Below are 22,127 nucleotides of genomic sequence, written 5' to 3' on the forward strand. Positions count from 1 at the left end.
AACTGAAGCCCTGAGGGCTGAACTGGAATTCAGTGTTGGTTCAACTCTTATCACTTTCAGTAGTGTATTTACCATAAAAGCACTCAATTGAAGCCTTCCACGTTTCACCTTGATGTATAAGATTTACCCTAGACCAGCGGTGCTCAGCCTTTTAGGCCTTACTGGCTGAATGAGTCGCACAGGCCCAGTATGCAGCCCAGATCCTGGCATCAGAGCCTGGATTGGGCCCCACATTGCCTGGCTAGGGACAGACACTACACACAAACTGGTTTAAGTGATCATAAACTGGTTTAAACCTGTAACAGAACAGATGTTCAGTGCACATAAACCAGTTTGAAAATGGCTGAAACCAGTTTGAGATAAACCTGGTTGAATGTAGTATCAGACTTATGCAATGTCTGTCCCAGACCCCTTCTTGTTCTAAGTGAAGTCAGAGTCCCCCAGAATCCCAGATGCTTTACAACCCTGGGCAGGGCTCTGCTCCAGCCCAAAAGGGCTGGCTCCTCCTCTCCACTCCCTGTCTGGAGCTCTTGCAGAGACTGCAGCTACAGGGCATCTCCCTGGCTTGCTCCTTCCCCCCCCCCCTGCTCTTCCCCCACCTGCAACACTGCGCTCAAGCAGGAATTTCCCCCCTCCCCTCTGCCTTATACAGACACCTCTCAGCATTAGCTAGCATACCACGTGCTGGCTACAGTCTGTACTGTGGGAGACAGGACAAAGGCAGACAACACAATATCTCCTTAGGGCTTTTTGGAGCTAATCAACAGGTAGCTGGTAATGTCCCCCTTCCTTGGAAAAAGTTGTTTAAGAAGTGCTTAAACTAATGAGAGATCCTTTTATTTTCTTAATGGACTGATAAACACTGAGTTAGGGGTGATAAACACTGTGTTATCAACTCCCTGGTAGGCTGCTCAGGAGAGGGGGAACCCCTCCCTAATCAGAGTGCCCTGCTGGGGCCTGGCTATGCCCCCCTCATCTCAGCATTGTTGAAGGGAAGGGAGGGCTGCTGTAGTGCCCCCCGGCTTGTAGCCTGAGCCACTGCAGGCATGTGCCTGCATTTTTTCAGTCTAGAGGGGATGTCTGCACGGTTACAAACCAGTTCAGCTTAGCCAGGTTAGACTAACCTGCAAAGATTGAAACAATTCAGGCTCAGACTTTTTGAATGTCTGTCTCTAGCCCCTCTGTCCAGCCATGGCTGGATCAGGCCTCACACCACCTGAGCCTGTCCCTATGCTGTCAGCCCTGTGGGGCCTTAGGCCCCAGATGCCTGATCTACCATGCAGGGCCATGCTATCCAGCCCATGGAACTCCCCACAGGACCAGAAATTTGGCAGCAGGGGAGCAGCAGCTAAGACTGTCCAGCTCCCTTTCTATCAAATTGTCAGACCCTTGGGGAGCCTGGCAGGCCAGATGACACTGCTCCACAGGCCAGATCTGGCCCTTGGACCTGGAAGTTGAATACCCCTGCGGTAGACTTAGTCAGATTTTGTTCTGTTTTCAGTAGCTACTGCAGAAGGGAATGACTTCTTGCTGAAGTTGTGATACTTCTTAGAAGTGTCTACATTGTTGTTGGCTTAATAACAATGAGGGTGGCCAACCAGCAACACACGTGACACAAGTGGCCTCTGAATGTGGCATATGGCAGATGGGGAAGGAGACAGACAGCACAGAAGCTAATAGAGCAGGAAGCAAAAGATACAGCAGCAGACTGGGTTGGGGCATAGGGCAGGGAGCAGAAAGCAGAGCAGTTGATTGGGCAGGGGAAGGGCATCAGAGAGGCAGTTAGGAACGGTGCCTGACTAATTTATGGCATGCCTGTCAAAAAGGCTGGCCCTCGCTGGGTTAGCTCTTTACTGTTGTAATAAATTGCCAGAATTTCTGAGGATGCTTGTTCTTAAAACATGGCCAAGATCTGATTTTCCAATAAAAAATAAAGATTGGGACACTGGTCTGTAACCTCTTAGCTGCTTACCATTCCCCATGACCACTTCCAAAATCAGAAGACGAACTGCAGAACTCCAGATGGCCGTTGTAATAGAGCAAAGGGACTTGCTTGAGACTCCAGAACATGCCAAATTGAAATATAGAAAGGACCCAGACTTGTGGAAAGCTCTGCTTTTCTGCAAAATTGAATCGCAGCGCACAGTCAAGGTCTGATATGCTATTACTGTTTTTTGAGTTAGGAATTAGTGTATGTGCTATATGTGAATTGGAAGATAGAAGGGAGAGTTGCAGTCATCCAAAATGGGGAAAGCATTTTGTATGTGGTTTGTTGGATTATGGTTATGCACCGTATATTCTGTCCATCTAAATGCAATGGCAAGTTGGCTTATTTTGTGACATAAGCCTGTATCTGATACTGGAAAACCACCTGTATTTAGAATAAAAATCCCTAAATAACTTCCCTTTTAGGTCTGCACAAATATAATGCCAACAACCATTTTACAAAAATCAACAAATAGCTACATCTCCCCTCCTTGGTACTTGTCCAGGTTACTTGTCGTCCTACCCCTCTGCACCATACAAAATGTGATGCCTTTGTCTCTGATTATGTGCAGTGAGTCAGATGGAAGCCTGTAGGCAGGAATGTTGGATGGGAATTGTACTGGGCTAGGCAGCTAATGTGGGCACTACAGGTTCTTGCTTGTTTGTTAATGGAGGGAATAGTTTAATGGACATAGTGTGTGCTAGTGTTTCCCTTTTGGGAGTTGTCTGATTGCAGTAATTTTAATCTAAATGTCGTAATGAGGAAATAGGGCTCTGTTTATTCCAGTAGCCTGTAGTCTGATTTAAGTTCTCATGCTTTGTGGAGGTGGAAGGAGGAGGCGAGGCCATAAGGAGAAAATGAATTTGTGGCTGTAGGTTGAAATAGCTGGGTGAGAACTCACCTAATGAATTCCTGGTTTCTCAGGCATGGGCTGCAGGTATCTGCAGTTAATTAAATTCAGCTGCATTTTACAAAAGGCTGTTTTGCTTGGGGAAATTTTCCAGGATTTTAAAGTGCATATCAACATTGATAGGTAACAGTAGTAGTAGAGTGCAAGGATAATTTTTCTTCCCTCCCACAGGCTACTTTCACTTTACCTAGTTTTCCACAGATTGCAGCAAACATGAGTTCAGCTATCACAGCCTAGTCCACAATAAGGCTATCAGCTAGTTTTTGTGTTATTTTGTTTTGTTTATAATGCACTCTAGTATATGTGAAGCTAAGCTCTTTCCTGCCACTCACTCGTGGGGTGCAAATTGCTGTAACCAAGACTCTCTTAACTTGGACATTAAAAGGTAACCTGTAAAGGCTGGGGGATAGTGTTTGCTTTTACTTAAGAGTGATGCAGAAAAGTACTGGAAGGGCTTCCCAAAGAGGTTTCTTTTGCACTTCAGTATTTGATTTGAGGGCTGGGTCAGCTACCTCAAGACAGGAAAGAACTCGTGGTTTGAAAATCAGTTTAATTCTAATGACTAAATGCTGCAGCAGATAACTTCTCTCTGTATGTATTTTTCTCTTACTCCTTTAGATGTTACAAGTGTTTTATCAGTACACTTCTAATATTGTTTTTTTTAATTGGTCTTTTTGCTGTCGGTGCTCACTAGCTACTGGCATTTGACTCAGCATCTATTGGTCTAGCTTTAAAGTCTTTCTTGCCCTCCTAAGCCTTACCCCTGTCTGCACTGCTTAAGGCTGTGGTGTGTCATGGTAGGAAACAGCTGTTTCCCACACTGAACCATCCCTCTTAGGGTTGTTTGCTTTTTTGCTGCTCTAATGTTATTCCACCTACCTCCCTACTTGTTCAAGTAGTCAAGTTCCACCTGTTCAAATAGTTTGAACGGGCCGATGTTTCAGAAGTCTCGAAGGGTTATGAAGAAATTGCAAAGGATTTTGGAAACTCATTGAAAGTTATAAATATGTTGAATTCAACTAACTTGCAGTGGAGGAGACATACAGTGAGGGAAAGTACTGTAAGTGTACTTGCTGTTAGTTCAACTTTGAGAAGACTGAGCTGAGCCCCGCTTAGCCCCTGTGACCTGTGAGGCTTTTGTAGTAGTGATCATGAGTGGCATAAATCCTGCCCTGTTTATGTCTTTGCAGGTTTTAACAGAGCTGAAGTCAGATAATCAAAGGCTGAAAGATGAAAATGGAGCGCTCATCCGTGTCATCAGCAAACTCTCCAAATAGGAAATTTGATCAAAGGAAGGAGGAAGGGGGTGTCTCTGCACAAGCTGCCAACCCTGCCACTAACCTGTTCAACACCTCTTGCCCTCCAAGCAGAAGTACTGCAAGCATTGCAGATATGGGATCAACTTGTCACCTCCCTCTGCTCCTCCCACCACAGTACATTCCCTCATTGCCCACTAAAGGCACCCCCAGCTGTTTTATTATTTTTAATTTAAGCATGTTGTGATATTTTGGACATTTTATTCAAGAGGGAAAAAAACCTGAGGATTAGGTTTGAGCTGTCAAGACTGGGCTTGTGGCACGAAGTCGTGTTTAAAGTTGACTCCAGTCTGGAGTAAAGAATCAATCTACTGTAATAAACAATGCAGAAATGAATAGGGAACTGATCCAGCATGCCCAAGCCCTCTTTAGGTGGTTGGGGGGTGGAGGTGGGAAGCACGAGCAAGAGCACTGAAGTGTCGGCCTCCCCACTTGGAGTTTGGGAATCTGGTTAAATGGTGATGCTGTGAAAGCCATGAGGGCTCATTTCTGTGACAGACTGACAACAGCTGCTTTGCACAGAGAATCTGTTCTCCTCCTGTTCGAGTAGCTGAGTCTCTCCTTATTTAATGTAAGATTTTAAATCATTTTGGTAACTTCATTTCTGAACCCTACCTTTTGGATCCCCCTTTCCCTGCCAAACCTGTGCAGCCTGGGTGGTGATAATGCATCACTCTGTACTCCTTCCAGGATAACTATCTCAGTTACTGGCCAGGTAATGGCATTGCTAATTAAATCTTGACCCTTGCCTTTTGGGATAGGATTTATCACTGGTAAAAGCCTCCAAAGGAGAAGCTGCGCCAGCAGAGATCACCTGCTATATTTACACGTGTATGTAACATCTGGGTGTGAATATCCATACAGTGAGGTATGCACATACAAGTAAGCAGTCCCTTTTTTCCAAGAGCAACATGGAGCATTTTTCTACTAACCTACTATGAGAGGAGCACACTAAGCAGATCTTTCATGTCACTGTCAGCAGGAGCAAAAGCAAATGAAAATGCAGCAGTAGTCTGAGTTGGGCTTAAAGGGAGTTAGGTGGGAGAAGAGGTGTGTGCAAGGGAGATATCAAGAGGATGGTGGAAGCTCCTGATGCAGCTGTTTCCGGCTGCCTGAAACAGTGACCAATTGTCCTGCTGTAGATCATGGAAGGGTATAATTATAATTTATTTAATAGGAGCAAGAATGAGTCTGTGCTCAGTGCATACTGATAACTGAATCTGTGGAGTGATTTTTTTTTATTGCTGGAAGCTAGTAACTGGATTTGACCTTGATGGAAAACCTCAAAGGGCTCTTTCATGTTATAAGTACTTAAAACAGATTGAAAGTGTTCTCTCTCATGGGCATTCGGAAAGCAGCTCCTCCAGATGCTAGATGCTTTTGATTCTTTGCTTTTCTTGGAAGCTGGGTTATAACAAGTCAACACATTTGCTGAGCTTTGCGTAGAAGGGCTTCTTGCAAAGGCACACTCTGCCAGTGCTAGGGCAGTTGTAGCACTTTTCTGTATTCCAGGTCATGTGCTTTTTGACTGACTTCCAGCTTTTTCCTTCTTACTTCTACACGTTCCAGTTCTCTTCCAAAGTTTGTGCTCAGACTTCTGATGCTCAGACTTCAGTAGCTGTTGGTTTCAGATGGTTTCTTCTGGTCTCCTCCATTGTATATTTTTGTATCGGAACTTTTTCAAACTTTATGTCTACGTTGCATTACATCTACATCCTTTCTGCTGAACACAACTAAACACGACTTACCGTGGACTCTGTTTGGGCCCCTACTTGGTTGTCCAAGTAGTCACTTTTGCTTCAAAAGAGAGAATTTTTTTCTTTTTATACTTGGAGAAATTCCCTCTGCAACATGGATCTGGGAAAGAAGGGGCCAAATTAATTATAGCATTCACATCTTCTACAACGCACTGGCTCCAGCAAGCACCTAGACTTTCCTTGTATTCCTTCTGAGAACTGAGAGCCTTGGGAATTGAAATGGGTCAATGCTTGTAGCCTCATACTTCATCCATGTGCTGCTCTCTTTGTGTAAGTACTTGATCTGTCTTTCATCTTGTGGTACACTTCTTTTGGACGCTTCTCAATTCAGATTTGAATATCTCTTGAGTCTAGATGTGTCAAGAGTCTGGTAACTTCCTATGTTGTATAGGTTTCATGCCTGTCAGAAGCCACTGATATTGGTGTGAAGGATGTTTTCCATCTGATATGCTAGTATGTGAGCATCTGATCAGCACACATCCTACTGTACGAGGGTTGGGATCTCAAATTGTTAGTCGCTCTTCTTTTGACAAGAAGAGTGCCAAGAAGTGTGGAAAATCCTGATGTATCTAGCCCCTTCTGCAGTATTCATTCTGCACTAGGATTTTAGCCACTATCTACTTGGAGCATTACATAACACTGTAGGTTGAAGGAATATCTCCTTAGCATATTTGCTCCTCAAGAAAAACCTGTAAAGGATAATAAGGGATGCAAAAAGCATGATTCTATTGTGTTAACATGTGAAGCCAAGACACTTTCAGTTAAGTGTCTGTTTAGCACTGGGTTTTACCATCCTAACGTCTGGGGGTGGAACTCGCATCAGTAGCTTAGCTCTGTTGACTAGCCAGAACTGAGAGTATTTTATTGTTGCGCAGTGCTGACGAAAACCAACTTCTTCAGAGTTCCTTGGGTTTAACAAACCACTCCTGACTTTACCATTGGATTAAAGAGAGAAGGTGCAGGACACCTGGCTTTCTACACGCGAGACTTTCAGTGGTGAAAAGCAGTTGTTTTGAAAAAATGTGTCTATTTTAATCATAACATCATCTCTTGGAAAGTACTAAAACTTTATTCCAAGCAATTGCTTGGGGACCCATTTTTATCCAAAGAACTTATTGCAGCTGCAAGAGATAGAAATATGCTTAATTTATAGAGCATGTCCTCCTGATAAGTTAAGGATCATTTCTCCAAAATTGGTAGAATTCAGGGCAATCTTTTTTCCTCTACTGGGTAACATGTTTCCATTTTGGTATGCGAAGGTTGGACTTCTAGCCTCCTAGGAGATCATACTATATACAAAGATGACATAGTTGCAGTGATTCCTAGAATCGTCAGTCAGACTCTATAAGGAGGGAAACATGGAAGTCAGGGTGTCAGTGTGCGTGCACATGTGTGCGGCACGCACACACAGGAACTGTGAAGATTACAGGGTCTGTATGTAAAAAATCTGTTAAATCAAGAAAGAAGCCCTTTGCTTTTTACAACTACATTCCTACCCATACAAGGCTAAAAGAAACAGCCCATTCAAAGCTGTACTTTAGAAATGCTCTTACACCTCTAAGTGCTTGCTGATCTTTTCTCCTCTTAGTCTCCTGCTGTAGGGTCTAAACCATGCCAACTTTGACTGACTTTATGGTAAGGGTAAGAAAGGGCCACACATACTAACCCAGAACGAGGAAGAAATGTGTTTTAGTGTGGACTTGGTTTCAGGTTCGTTGCTCAAATTGTGAAACGAGTTGTTGAGATGGGAACAGGTCTGTTTGGTATGGGTGAAGCTGAAGGCTTGCTAAGAGATGTATCACGGTTGTCAGAGCTTACAAAAATGTGCTCTGCATGCAGGGAATGTCTTGCAAGCTGTCATAGTAGGAAGGTGCATCTATGTGATGAGCTCAATTGGCTGGAGATTAAACTGACTTCTCTCACATTAAACTAAATGTTAATGGACTACAGGTAATAATGGATTTACCTCTGAAAAGTAAAAGAAATGGAGGCTTTTAAAGAAATGGAGGCAAAGCTGAGACATCTGTATAGGACTGACATATTCAGTGTGACTAGGGTTCTGTTGCACAAAATAACTGAAGATTTTATCTTGGGAATGTGAGGCAGTAGTGAGAGCTACTCACTATCAATATTGATCCACTGTCAGTTGAATTAGTTGCTCATTAGTCTAGAGAACAGGCAAGCCATGCTTCAGTCATTCAGAGAGCAGCCTATCTGCAGCGGTGCCTATTTTTATAAGTGTAGTGTGTGTGTGAGAGAGTTTTGACCCTCAATAAGTCAGCCATGCAGGTTTTGGATTGGTTATTATGTCTTTGATATAACTGTATAGCACTTCCTTTGCACTGTTAAGTGCTTCAGGGTTTATGCTGTCAGGGGCTTTTATCACCAAGACCATCAATCATGGTAATACTATAGGATATGGCCCTAATTGCCAATAAATCATTGATAAAGTGCATGCAACTCAGTGATTGTACTAGGTTTTTAAACTGTGGTGTTTCCATTGATAAAAGGTTAGTTTGGTCCTAATCTTATTTGAAGGGACCTGATTTGGAAGGATTGTGTCTTGTAAATGTCTCAGAAGAAAAGATAACCTCTTGGGCAAATTCAGCTAATCCAGTGTAGTGAACTAATGTGCTTGAGTGTAGCTGGCAGGAAGCAACTTAGATTGTTTTCAAAGCTGTTGTTAAATTAAAAAAAAAAAAAAAAAAGAAAAAAAATATCAATCAATCCATAACAGTTTTCTGCAGAGGAACAGATTATTCAGACCTGATCCTGTCCATCAAGCTTAGGTCCATGGAAGGTCACAAGAACTTCACCATATTATTTGCCTAGGGTAGGCTGAAAAGACCTTGTCACTGCTAGGGTGTACTCCTTGCTATCAGTCCTACCCAAGATGAGTGGGACTGATAACCTCAGCTTGCATCTTTGTCCTTTCTTGGGCTTGTTTCATTGATCCATCAGTGAGGTGAGGCTTCTAGCCTCCAAAGACAGTGGAGTCCCAGAACACATTTTGAAATACCAGTCGTTTTTACATATGCTTCAAGGCTTGTGGTCCTCTCCTGTTATCTTCCCTCCACGGTTCCTTGGGCACTTGCAGACATTTTGGGTTATTTATGTACTTCCTATGCTACTTTATCTCCCATGTATTCACAGCACTTACATTTCCTCTTGTCTTCTCTGAATGAACAGACAGCTCATAGGTTGTAAGTGGCCGTTGCAAGGATAAACAGAGCAAATTTGCAGGAAGCTGGTAAGGGCATTGTTTCCATGACCTTCCTTGAAGATCTAAAACTAGGTGTGGGATCCTTTAACACCAAATGAAACTGAGAGCTGGTTAGGAAAATGTGCCCCTTTGGAAGAGGAGTCTGTTGTCCTATATAGTCCTTCCCATCTGTAGAGCCATGGGCATTGGGACGTAGGATTCCTTAGCAATAGCCTGCTGAAGAAATGCCCCCCTTTGCTAGAAAATGACCACACCAAAAAAAGAAGCACCTGCTCTGTTGCCTAGACTTGGCCAGAGCTCATTTCTGAAGGAGGAGGAAGCTGGCTAGAGCTTCCAGACTAGAGTCATCCTGGAGTAAACAGGCCTGGTAGCACCTGATTGCTCCCGGTGAGTGGAAACTGTCTGCCAGCAACGCACTTATGTGGCCATTCATGAGAATGATTGTTAGTGCTGAACTGTAGGCACTTCTCCCAGAAGGAGGAGAACAGTTGACATTTCACTAGTGACAGCTGCAGTCTCTGAGGCAGGAGGTCTGGTGCAGCCGTTCTACATTGCTTGCTTTCGTGCTTGTACATGTTGCTGTAGATTCCCTTTTTCTACACATTCATCTTGGTTATTCCTTTTTCAGTTAGATTGTTATCATGCCGCCCTACCAGAAACACGGAACAGTTGTTAAATTTACGCGTGAATCCTTTTATCTTTCTTCTTTAGTTGCCATCTTCAAAGATAGTTGTTGTAGGAAGTCAGGTAACTTTTAGGTCAGGAGCAAAATGTGTTTTAAAGGTCTTGGAAAGTGCTGGTGTTTCTGGTACGGAGCAAGTCCACAGTTTCGTTTTTCTGAGGAGCTGTTGAGGTCACTCCAGGGCCTGTAGTTCAATCCCTGTCCTCTGCGAGACTCCTGGAGTCGCCAGCTCCAGCAGCGTTCCACAGAGAGCTCGGAGGCTGTGCCTGACATTCAGACCAGCTCTGGGGTCAGTGCTTCCTTCTCCCTCTCTTTCTCCTGAAAACAAATTTCTCATTTCTGCTTGGGGTGAGTATTGGTTACTTCAGGGCTGTCCAACTTCTGGGCAGCCAGGGGCTGCACACAGTACACGCTGCAGATCCAGGGGTCACAGGCCACACAGGCAAGTAGTCCCCACCCTGGGCTCCACCCTGTCTTGTGCGCAGCCCCCAGCTAGGAAAAACAAAAAGCTGCTTTGCTACTTCAGAGAGTACCTGGGGCAACAATCTGGATGCAGCAGAGCAAAGTTGCCCTGTTTCCCTTTGCTTTTCATAGGAAATGCAGACTCTTTCCAGGAAATGCCCTTACATCTTGATTGCTAATCTTGGAAGAGATGGATTGACTCTGCTGGTGGTGTCCCACCTCTCCAAGCAGTAGGTATGCTGTACTTACCTGGTTTAAGGAGTTTCATGGCTCTTTGTAAATACACAACTCAGAGAAAGCAGGACTAGCTTAGGAACTGGGGGGGAAGAATGTATTTTTATGCAACTTTGAGTGGCCTTTCAAACCCCGAGATGAATGATTTGTTTTACTGGGTGTTGTTATATAGTTATAAGTATTATGTGTTTGAAAGTTTGGGAATAATATTCACATCTATATGATGCTTGTAAACACAACAGTATTTATAAATGAATAAAACAAAACTGTGTTTTAACTTTGCCTCTGATTTTTGTTTTAATAAGAGCAAAGTGATTAATTCTGATGTGAGATGGATGTGGTGATGATTTCTCCCAGAATCAACTAAACAGATTAGATCAAACTTTGAGTTGGGTCTTTCCTTTTTGCTCAACCTGTTACTTCAACAAGGAATTTAAAAGCACAGAAGACCTAAGCTGAGCCTTTATTAATTCCTTGTGTCTCGCTTTTCAGACACTAGTCTGCTTGTTTTGCATTAGAAATACCTGGTCCTGACTCGGGGAAAACGGCAAAAGTGCTGTTCTGGTTTCTGTCCATTGTGATCTCACTAGGAGAAACTGCTTAGTGACCCTGGATCAAATTAGCCAACCCAGTGCCAGTAAAAATTAATCCATTTATATTTCTAGAAGGCGGTTGTAGCATATGATGATAGTTGAGTAACATTCTAGTCCAGTCCTTCAGCAAAAAACTGAAGATGAGACTTCAATACTCTTCACATTTATATGGTTTAAATAAGTCTTAAAACCAAAGGCCCTTGAAACTCACTTGATCATATGATCATATAGCAGCAGCAAAGGATACCAGGCAGCAGGTCACCTTCAAAAGTAGACATGGAAATGAGCTATGCACCAAAAGCAATTTTTAGGTCTTCTGCAAAGCAGCTGTACAGACCTTAAGTGCAAAGAGGGGAGGAGTAAGCAGTACTTTAACGTAAAGGGAAAATTAAACATAGAAGATGTGGAAATCCATCCCTTTAATTCTGTCTCGCTTAATTGTGGGCTCAGGTCTGAATTACAGGTCTGTTGGCCAGCAGAAAGGGAAAAGGTTTTTGAAGAGACAGATAAGTAAAATTTTAGTGATTGGTTTCTTGATTACAAAAAGAGATACAGTTAGTTGGTGAAGAATTCCCATGTTTGCATTAGCTCATGGCAGCATGGAGACCGCTCGTGGGCACCTTCCTCCTCTCCCCAGCATTGCAACAACCCCATGTGGATGCCCCCTACTGTGTGCTGTGCAGCCTGGCCTCACTCTGAACTCCTCACATCGTGGCATGTGGTGTTGCACAGCCCTCTGGGGCAGGTGCAGAGCAGAGAAACTGGAGGAGAGAGAGGGAGCCTGGAGACGCTGGCTCCAGCAGTGATAAAAAGGAGTGGCGGCCAGGTGGGAGCCTGGAGGCTGCAACTTAAGGTCTCATGGGCTGCCAGTTGGACAGCCCTGACAGCCCGTGAAAAGCAGGGTGGCCTTGCTCTTGCCTATTTATGCTGAGGTACACGTTTATGCTGAGATGCACATTTATGTTGAGGCACACTGAGGCCCAAGTTCCAACCTGCAAGTGCCAGTTGCATTGGGAAGTCTGTGCCACTTGCTGCTCCTGCCTCTCCCATGAACCTGGCAATGGAAGGGAAAATGTCAAGTTTTCTAATGGATCCAGGGCTCTCCTGCAAAAAAAAAAAAAAAAAGCTCTGCACCAAAAAATAAAATAAAATCCAAGCTGGCCCATCTTCAAGTGGCTCGGGGCACATCTGCAGTGTGGCAGCAGTGGGCCTATCCAGCTGGCCTATTCCTGAACACACCCTGCTCACAGGCTCCAAACCTGGAAATAAGCTTGTGAGGCTCGCCAGGACATCCCCCTGGGATGCATCTCAAATGTACCAAAAAGGAGCCTCTCGGGGTGAACTTGGAGCATCTTCACCAGCATATTTCTGTGACTGGAGCATGCCTGCAAGAGTGGGTGAATGGAGGTGTGCTGGCATGACTTGGAGGGGGCTTGCCAACCCTATAGTGTAGACATGTCCTTGGAGTCCTGAGCTTTGAGCCCCTGGTTTATGAACTCTCTTCAGTACCTTTAACAGCTCCTTTCCGGTACATGGGCTCTGACCCTGAGGCTATAAACTGACAAATGAAGCAGGTGGGCTGGGGAGGGGGGCAGAGGGAGGATGTGTCCCACCACAGCTTATTTGCTTCATTGTGTGAAACCTGCTTATCCCGTTGTCCTGCATTGGGCAGGGTCTCACTCCTGTGGGACAGTGGGCTATGTGTCCTGTGCTTAGAGATGCACCTAGGAGGTTCCCTGGGGCATGTCTCTGCAAATGGAAAATCCTAGCTTTTCCCTGCTACAGAGACATGCCTGGGGGAATGTCTGAGGCATGTATCTGTAAGGGGGGAAAGCCAGGGTGCCCTGCTTATGGAGATATGCCCTGGGGATTCCCTGGGACATGTCTCTGTAAGGGAGGAAAGCCAGGCAGCTGCTCCTGAGGCTCAAAGGGGCCCAATCCTACATGGAAATTCCTGGGGTGCAATGTTTTGGCCCCTCAAGCCCTTGGCACACCTGCCTGGAGTGGCCAGAGAGCACAGGAAGCTCTGGACTGTCTGCACCCTTGCTCCGTAAAGCTAACAGACACCTATTACAATAAAGCAGCAGGAACTATTGCCACTTTTGTTACGGCCACAAATTTTGGGCATTTGTGGCCTGACAAGGTATGGGCATATCTCTGGCCTTTTTGCTGCTATAAAAATGTATATGGCGGTATGAAAGCAATGTCTGAGTAGAGCAAGTGTGTCCGTACCAACATGCGCTGAATACACGTGATGCTGCAGTCACTTAAATTAGAACAGCTCCTGAGGGCCACTCGAATTAAAGTACCCCTCCAACCCGAAGCACATGTAAAGATGTCCCAAGGGTTTTTATTTGTCACGACTTGAATTGCTGAGCTGTTTAACCTACAGTTAGCGCTGGGGGCATTATAACAATCCATCCTGTTGACTCCTGGGGTTTCACTTGAGGAAGAAACCTGCTGCCTTAAGATCATGGTGTGGGGGGAGTCATACTCTGATGTGGCATCAGAGCTCCAGGGTCATGAATTCCTGAGCTACCCTTACCTGGATGTAGGTCTCCATGAAATGCATCTTGCAGTCCAGACCTGGAGTAGGCACCAGGTCTTGAACATCAGAAACTTGCATTCCATCCAGGGAGAGCACACCAATTGCAGGTGCTTCTTCAGCCTGACAAAGGGTATTTAAACCCGAAAGCTTGATAAGAAGAATTTTTCCAACTATTTGAGTTGGTCTAATAAAAGATATCAGATTTACTCAAAGAACCTTGTCTGCAAACAATAAAGGGACTTTTCCTTATTGTCTCTAGCTAGTGCATGTCTGAACCTGGTATCCCTCTGCAGGCATCGCTGTCCCTTCCTGGGACTGGGCTGAAGTTAAACAGGAAGGATTTTCTGGGGTGAGTGTCTCTGCTGTGTTAAACAGGAAGGATTTTCTGGGGTGAGTGTCTCTGCTGTGTAGCATTAACAACCTTTTATGAAAGCAGCCTGGAGCCTTGCTGAACAAGGGACATGTCTGGAGGAGAGATTCTTCTCTGCAAAATATGAGAAGAGAGCTCCTTGATGCGAGAGAGCCTCGAGCCTCTGTCCCTCCTCCCCTCCACCCCCCCCCTTATGGCTTTGGCCTGGCACTTTGGTAGTGGACATCCCTTACAAGAAAATGGGACACCTAGGCTTCCTGCTAGCTATGCTGTGGCTTTGTAGGGCATTGATTCTGTTCGTGGCCTAAATGCTGCAGGGCCACCATCCAAGTCAATGGAGCTTTGTAGACCTTCCTCCAGCAGGATTTGGACCTGCTAATTGCCCTATCATTTTCTCCCAGACCCAGCGGTCTGTTGCTTCCTTGTGCCACATACAGAGCCAGCACGGGCCCTGCTTCTGCTGCTAATACTGGAGTTTCTGGGCTCCCCTTCTTTCCTCTAGCTTCTGCTCCCTATTCCTGCCCCTGCCCCTGCGGGTGGGATGGCACAACATGGAGCTGAGGCCCCTGTTCCTGGGGAACTTGAGGGGGACCCAGAGATGTTGGTGCAGTGCAGCAGGGGTTGCCTGCCATATGATATGGGGTAGGGAGCCATATAGCATGGTGCAGTGGGGCGGGGGGGCACATGCAAAGTATGTGGCCTGGGAACCTATAGCACTTGGCCACACAAATTGGACATTCCTGGACTTAAGTGCAGGCCACAATGTGGCTGAACTTGCCATTCCTGTATGTGCCGAGCAAGAGGTGCCTGCCCCCATGGCTCCTATTCTAAGAGCCTTTGTGGAGGTGCTTCAATGTGGCAGCAGGGACCGTGGGTAGATGCACAGTTTTGTAAAAGGTGGTGGGAGCAATGACTGGGGGAGGGGGGGGGTGGCTGCATCCCTGCTCCCCCCACCCACCCACCCAAGGACAGGCAGACTGTGCTGTGGGAGCAGCAGCTGGGGATGTTAAGTCCCCCAGTCAGGGAAGAATCCTGCCCCAGCTCTCAGCACCCCCCGTCCATGCCCAGCAGCACATCCCCTCCTCTCTCACTTCACCCCTTCCTCTCCCTGCTGCTACCACTATCTCCAGCTCCCCTCCAGGTGTGAGGGGAGCTCCAAAGCTGCTTCTGCCATGCTCCAGCTGGACCGGGCAGGGAGATGGGCCCAGCTGGGAACAGTGGCAACAGCAGGTGGCTTCCTTCTCCCTGTGCCTGTGCTGGCTGGGGACACCTGGGGGTGTCAGACAGGAAGGGGGAACCTGCCTGCTGCTACCCCTGGCATTGCTAAGCCAGGCTTGCCTGGCAGTCTGGTTGGAGCAGGGTGTGAGCAGCTCTGGAGCTCCACCTGCCCACGGGGAAGTGGCAGCTGCGGGCATGGGAAGGGGGGGAATGGGACAGGAGGGGAATGTGCTGCTGAGGTCAGAGGGGAAGGGATGGGGGAGTCTTACCTGCTTCAGGGACTTGAGTCCCTGACTGCTGATCCTGTGGTGAGTTTGAAAGTGGGGGGGGGGCCCAACCATGGTGTCAAGACCCCTCTGCATCTGCCCCTGGCAGGCACTGAAGTGAAACTGCTTTCTGGATGCAGACCCTGCCCCTAAAGTCTATTGCTCTGGTAGGAAGGGCCTGAGCAGACGCGCTCTTGGCTGGGAAAGGAGGGCATGCTGGTTATTGCCTCTTCTGTGCTTGAGGCTGACTTCTACCCCCCCTGCAGGGAGCATTGCCAGCTGCCATGCCAGGGCCTTTACTCTCCCGCAAGAGGAGCCTGCAGTGCTGTCCTGCCCCAGGCTGCAGAGGGGGTGAGCACGGGGCAGGGGTGCTGGGTGTACAGTGAGACCAGCAGCCCCAACCTGAGCTGTGGCACCTTCCACTGTTGCTTCGTTCACATGAATGAGTTGGAAGCCCATCTTCTTGCAGGGCTCGAGCAGGGGGCTCTGACCACACGCACACTGGACTTTGCGCCAGCCCCCAGCTCGACCCAGGCCCAGTGGACATGTGCTCCAGAACCGGTGGCCTGTTGTATTGTCAGGGGCTCCTGTTACTGCCTTTTGTTCAGGCTGCAGGCGGGGATTGAAGTTTGCAAGGGTTGGGGGTCCTGGACTAAGCCTGTGCCCTCTTGTGCCAGTTCAGCTCTTTGGTGGCCCCGTGCCATGAGGCCAGTGTTGCCCTGGAGGCTGCGGTGAGGCACCGCGTCACCCAGGGAGCCACCGCCTTCCACTCCAGCTGGTACTCCAGTTTTGCAGGTGGGAGCCCCCCGCCCTGGCTCCCCCCACGCTCAGTGCCCCCCCCACTTTGGTGGGAGCCAGTGGGGTCTGGCGGCCACGACTCGGCTGAGGTGCGCCGTGGCCCTGGCTGTAAGGCTGCAGCTCCTTCCTCCGGCATCTGCTTCCCACTCCCCACCCAGGCCCCCCGGGTGCAAGAACGAGAGGGGGGCCCCAAGACTTCTTTCAGCTTGTTTCTTTAATAAGGAGACATGTATTGTTACAAAATAACAATTTGACAATAGAGACAGAAACGACAGAGTCCACATGAGGGTGGGGGGGCGTTAAAAGCAGTTTCCTGCCGGTGTTCAGTGCTGCAGAGACCGTGGCACACTCGGGAAGGGCAGAGGACTGGGGTGGGGGGGGGCTGGGAGTGGAGGTTGGTGTTGGTGAGAGACAAGGAGGGAGATCATACAAATACACCTTGGGAGAGGGAGCAGCAGGGCCAAGGTCTCAGGATACCCCGTGCCCCAGCCTGGGCCTTGCTTGAATGTTGGGTTTTGAAGGCTTGGATCCCTTCCCTTCCCTTCCCTAGAGTGGCAGGATGTCTGTGAGGCTGGCAGGCTGTTGCCTGAGTTGCTGAGCCAGGGATACAGAGGAAGCAGCCTGATGTCTTCACCCATCCCATGCCTTTTGCTGGGCAAGGAGCACAGGGCTGCAACTGCCCAGGGCTGTGCCTCTCCCTGGTGCTCCTGCCCTCACCCTACAGATACTTTGCTCCCTGTGCTGCTCTTTGGAGTGAACGGGCAGTTTGGGCAGCAGGCAGGCTTGAAACAGGCTGGGCAGCTGCTCATGAGGACTCCATTCCTGGCTCTGCCACTGGCCTGCTGGATGACCTTGGGCAAGTCCCTTCCCTGGTCAGCTCCCCTTTGCTTCAGAGGCTGATCCTAGTCCTATGTGGGCTGGCATATGACTGACCTACCTTGGGCTTCACTTCACACCAGTAGATCACAGGATTCCTGCCCAGCACAAGAGGTCCCTGCAGCTTACACTCTCCCACTACACACACGCCCTAGGCTCTGCGCCGAAACCTGGCAGCTCCAAATTCACTCAAGGGCTTCTTTGTCCCTCCCTGCATTGCAGTGTCCTTTATAAACATCACCACCTCCTCCCCGTGCAGCTCAATCGGAGAAGCAGGGCTGGAAGGCCAGCTAGCCCAGCCCCTGCCCGGGGCAGGCTCATCCCTATCCAAGCTATCCCATACAAAGCCTTGTCTAACGGATCACTCAAGCTACAGAGTCAACCCTGTTGCACAGCCCCAAGGCACAGCGCCCTCGCTGGCCCCAGGTAACAGTGGTGATCCGTGTCCTGCTGTTGTGAGGATTGGTAGAATATGTGCAAGAGATCTCCAAAGAGGGCTGTGCCCCCTGCTATAGAGGAAGGCAAAACCCCCGTGCCCCGTGCCACTCTGACCAGGGGGTCAAACTCCTTCCCGGCCCCAAATGTGGCGATTGGTCTGACCTGGAGTGGAGGGGCAAGACTCTCTAGCCAGGAACCTCTGGGCTTTAGTCCCAGCAGGAGAATTGGCACAGTCTAGTCAACATCCCCAGTCTTGGCTGCAGCTGAGCTTCTAGCCAGCAGCATCCTAGCCCCCTCCCCACATGCCAGAGCCCTGCCCTTCATGCATCTTGTTCCTGAGGCCTGCACTGGGGTGCCCTTGCATCTGCCGTTCCCAGCTGCTTTGTGGAAGACTGAATTTTGCTCCTGGGCCAACCCAAGGAGAAAATGGGGCAGCATGAAGGCTTGGATGCCTGACCAGACAATCCAGGTTAGAGTGGGCACGATAGTGCTGCCACAGCAGGAAGACGGTCATTCAGAGCCTCTGGCTAGGACCCCAGAACAATGGCAATTAGGTACAAATTTGCCCAAGCTCACTACAACCAGGCCCACGTGCTGATGGAGGTTATCCTGTTAACGCATTGGGAGAACGTTGCTCCCTGCCACGCACCTCAGCAGTAGCCCAGATGCTCTAAGGTGGATGCCCCAAACAGGGGGACTCAGGAAACAGGTTACCAGCTGAAGTGTCCTAATGATGGTCATCTACCTCTTCTCCTTAAGGGGCATCTGTGACTTGTAGCCAATCTTTACTCCTGCTCAGAGAAGGGATTAAACTGATGCGGGGGGGGGGGAGGCTAAAGCCATGTGTCTAATCACCGTCTATCAGTACAGCTCAGGCTCAGACTGCGGAGGCTCGACTCACCAGGCACTCCTGGCACTTAGGCTGCAGCGGAGGGAGGATCAACTCCTGGAACAAGTCATTTCAAGAATCAACCCTTCAGAAAAAGAGCATCAGGTGCAGAAGTGAGTCTGCAGCCTATCCCATGAGGGCAGCTGGAGTTCAGTGAGAGGAAGGAGCCTCAGCCTCCGGGATCTGAGTCCAAATCCCTGCAATCTGCAGGCCCATCTGTGGTGATCAGCGTGACTAGGCAGGCATGTGCCACTGGGTGCACTAGGAGATGCCAGTGGACAAAGTGCAGCAGCAGGTAGGAGTTTTAGTAGTGGTCCTAGTGCCCCTCAACCAAGTGGCGCATGCCTGCCTCCCCCTCCCTGGCAGGGCCCACAGTGGTGGCGCCTGGCCTGCACCAGCTCCAAACCAGATTTCAAAGGCAGCGCAAAGTTTGGTCCCAGCCCCTCAGCAGGACCATCCAAATTTGCATGGAAAGGGAATGGCTTTAATTCCAGGTGAAACAGGTGTTCACTGGAGGGGGCATGAGAAGGGGGAAGCCCCCAAATGAAACAGCACCTGAACATGTGGCCACCTCTCTGCTGCTCTGGCTCCAGACCCTAGACCCAAAGCTTTGAATGTATTGCATCAGCCTTGCCCAAGACCGCACAAAGAGTCAGTGGCAGAGTTAGGGAGCACAGCCTGGCCTACCTGGGAGAGTACCAGTCCCAGGCTGGTCCTGACACCATCTCGCCCCTCTATGCTGAGCACAGGGATGCTGTTGGCTGGGAAAGGATAGTGCCAGTGATTAGACAACACTTGCATCTGACGGTGCAGCTATCAGATCTGCTTTGCTTTTAATTCCCTGGAGCAACTCAGGATAGGACATACAATGCCACAGTTAGGGTAATGATGTTGTTCCCTTTTGACTGACTCAGGCCTTAGCTGGGCAGTGGGAGTTTGCTCAAGGAAGGACCTGGGCATTTACCCCTGTCACAGGCCACCGGGATCCCAGCACCGCAGAACCACAACAGTTCAAGCCCCGCATGGCCAGGCTCTGGCTTGGACCTTGGCCTCAGTCAAGACTTGGAGATGACATTCATGGCTCAAAAAATGAACTCAAGGGGTAGGCCAGCACCTTGAGCCAGAACCCTCTCTCTGCCCATAGGGAAACGAGGACCAGGAGTTCCTGAACAGACACCACAAGAGGGGGCGGGGGAGTCAAGGATCACCTGCTGGCCAACCCCACTCAAGGATCCTGGCAGGCCGGGATCTAATATGGCTTCTAAAGTTTGCTTTTACGGTGGAAATGCATCAACACGACACAGGACGCCGAAGCCACAATGCTGCTGCTACCTGGACATGGCATAAATGCAACAAGCTACAGTTTTGCAAGTATAGGTTACAAGACACATGTAATTAACCGCCAGACTGGGCTGTAGTTCACCCCCCCAGACATTTTGAATGGATCAGGCATGCTTTGTTCCTTCCCTTTTTTTTTAAATTATTATTATTTTTTATTGAAAATAAACTTACATTGTTGAGACCACTCGCTTGGGTAATAAAGATTTCTGGCTGGCTGGCTGCCTGCCTTCGTATCGGTCTCACTCTTATCTCATCAGGTAAAATAGTCATTCACGCCATATGTAAAAAAAAATGACACCATAGCCCAGGTGTGTTCTGCAAGAGGGACAATGACCCACGGGTGTGCGAGGGGCGTGGCGTCAGCTTTAACCATGCTGCTATTTACACTGTGATTGTTTCTCATGCATTGTTCACAAGGTTGGTGATTTTCTGGTTTTGATATACAGCACTAGCATTTTATATATAATCACACACAAATGAAGGGTTCGGATGAGGCTCAGATGGCTTGAGTAGGTTTGTCCCCCCCCACTTTTTATTGAAAAACAAAAAAACAAAAAAGAGTTGCTGTGTCTTAAAGTCACAGGCTCCCCCACTTCTAAATAGGTCCCGAGGAACCTACGCGCCCCCATCAAACAGCAAGACTCACTCCCAGTCTCACTGCCATGGCACCAGTGGCAACAGGCTGCCTCCTGACTGGAGACAGTAGCACTGGGAATACTGCTGACTGTACAGCTGGGTGGGTGTGTGCATGTGTGTCCATGTGCGTGTGCATGTGCCAGCTGAACTGGGCTGATTTCCTATTGATCTCACCAGCTCCCACAAACCAATGTTTTTACATGCTTAATGTTCTCTATTAATAGAAACTGAACCAAAAAAAAGCATGTTCCACTGTAGGGGACTCCAGAGTTACATCCTGATTTAATGTAACTGGTGTGAGGTCAGTGTTACTGGGCACCATGGGAATGGAAGACCCCCCCTCGCCAATGGGGGCAGATGCTGACAAGACAATTCACTTATTGGTGGCATCTTTGACAGCATAAGCCGTGGGCATTCATTGCACCTCTTGGTTCAATAAAAATCCCATTAACAATTTCTATTTTTGGCTGGCCCCTAATTATGAAAGCCCACGCAGCCATGTTATGTGTACATGTAAGTGTGTGTGCATGCATGCGCATGTGTGCACGCACCCCCCCGAGAGTTGTACCAGTATTTAAGCAAAGCCGGGAACACCGTGGCTTTAAACAGAACTATATTTTAACCCTCTGAAGGCTGATTTGCTTCCTTTCCTGTCACCCTTTAAAGCAACAAAAGCACCAGGAGTTTGGACACAGCTGAGCAGGGTGCCTGCAAGTTCGGCAGAGTGCAACCCTTGCAGTTGCCTCCCAGGCCTTTGAGCAACTTGACTTTTGTCATCATGCAGCAATGAAATGGAATCAGGCATGAAGGTAATGCTTCTTAGGTCTCATGTACAGATCCAGAGCGTCCCACAGGCACTGTCAGCTCTGTCTGCACTGGAAATACGGGGCATTTTTTTTTTTTAAAACAAGAGCTTACAAGCCAATCAGTGATATGGCAGAGGGATGGGATTTAACTGTGCGCCTGTGGGCAGTTCCTACATGCACATAGCAGCAACGTGCTAGGGCATGTTCTGAGCTGTGCAAAATGTTCAGTGGGGGTCTGAATACCTGGGCTATGCCCTGGTTGGTGCTGCTGCTCCAGGGGTAATGGGTTAGTCTAGGCCTGCCCTTCAAACACTGATTTAGGCTGCTCCTGACAGGGGCTTGAGCCTAACTTCTCTTCTTCCTTGCCTTATGAATGGAATGACCTGGGCTGGGACCTGGCAATGCAGCGCACCTACTTAAGGAGGCTCGGTGGGTAACTGAAATGAGGGGACCAAAGAGAACCTGGGAGGGGGGGGGCGGGGGGAGAGGAGAGGAGAGGCAGGAGAGATTCAGGGTGAATCTAGATGCCAGCACTGCTTCCTTTGAGCTTAAGTCCAGCTGACCCTGTGCCTAGCCTCCTGCTTCCCCTGGACCCTAGGGGAAGGCAAGGTAAAATACCTTGCCCCTTCCCCAGACTCCAAGTGAGCTGGGCTGTTCCTACCTGGTAGCACTGCCCCCAGGGCAGACAAGCCTCAGCATCAGAGAAGCCCCAGCACTGCAGGGGCAGAGGTCCTTCATGCAGCGTGAAATTCACCCTCAGGGAGGTGTCCCAAACAC

General features: G+C 48.4%; 1 protein-coding gene across 11 annotated transcripts in view; it reads left to right on the top strand.

Annotated features, from left to right (window-relative positions):
- Positions 1-10,850, top strand: part of PPP1R12B (protein phosphatase 1 regulatory subunit 12B) — a 182,070-nt gene extending 171,220 nt beyond the window's left edge. For all 11 annotated transcript variants that reach the window (XM_025211373.1, XM_025211374.1, XM_025211372.1 and 8 more), the window contains one exon: positions 4,088-10,850. Coding sequence is in view for 2 of the 11 variants with exons in the window: in XM_006029902.3 (XP_006029964.1) it covers positions 4,088-4,174 (87 nt within the window). In the remaining 9 variants the exon portion in view is untranslated. The remainder of the gene's footprint in view (positions 1-4,087) is intronic.
- The last annotated feature ends 11,277 nt before the right edge of the window (positions 10,851-22,127 follow it).

Source organism: Alligator sinensis, unplaced genomic scaffold, assembly GCF_000455745.1.
Source record: "Alligator sinensis unplaced genomic scaffold, ASM45574v1 scaffold773_1, whole genome shotgun sequence".
NCBI classification, from domain to species: domain Eukaryota; kingdom Metazoa; phylum Chordata; order Crocodylia; family Alligatoridae; genus Alligator; species Alligator sinensis.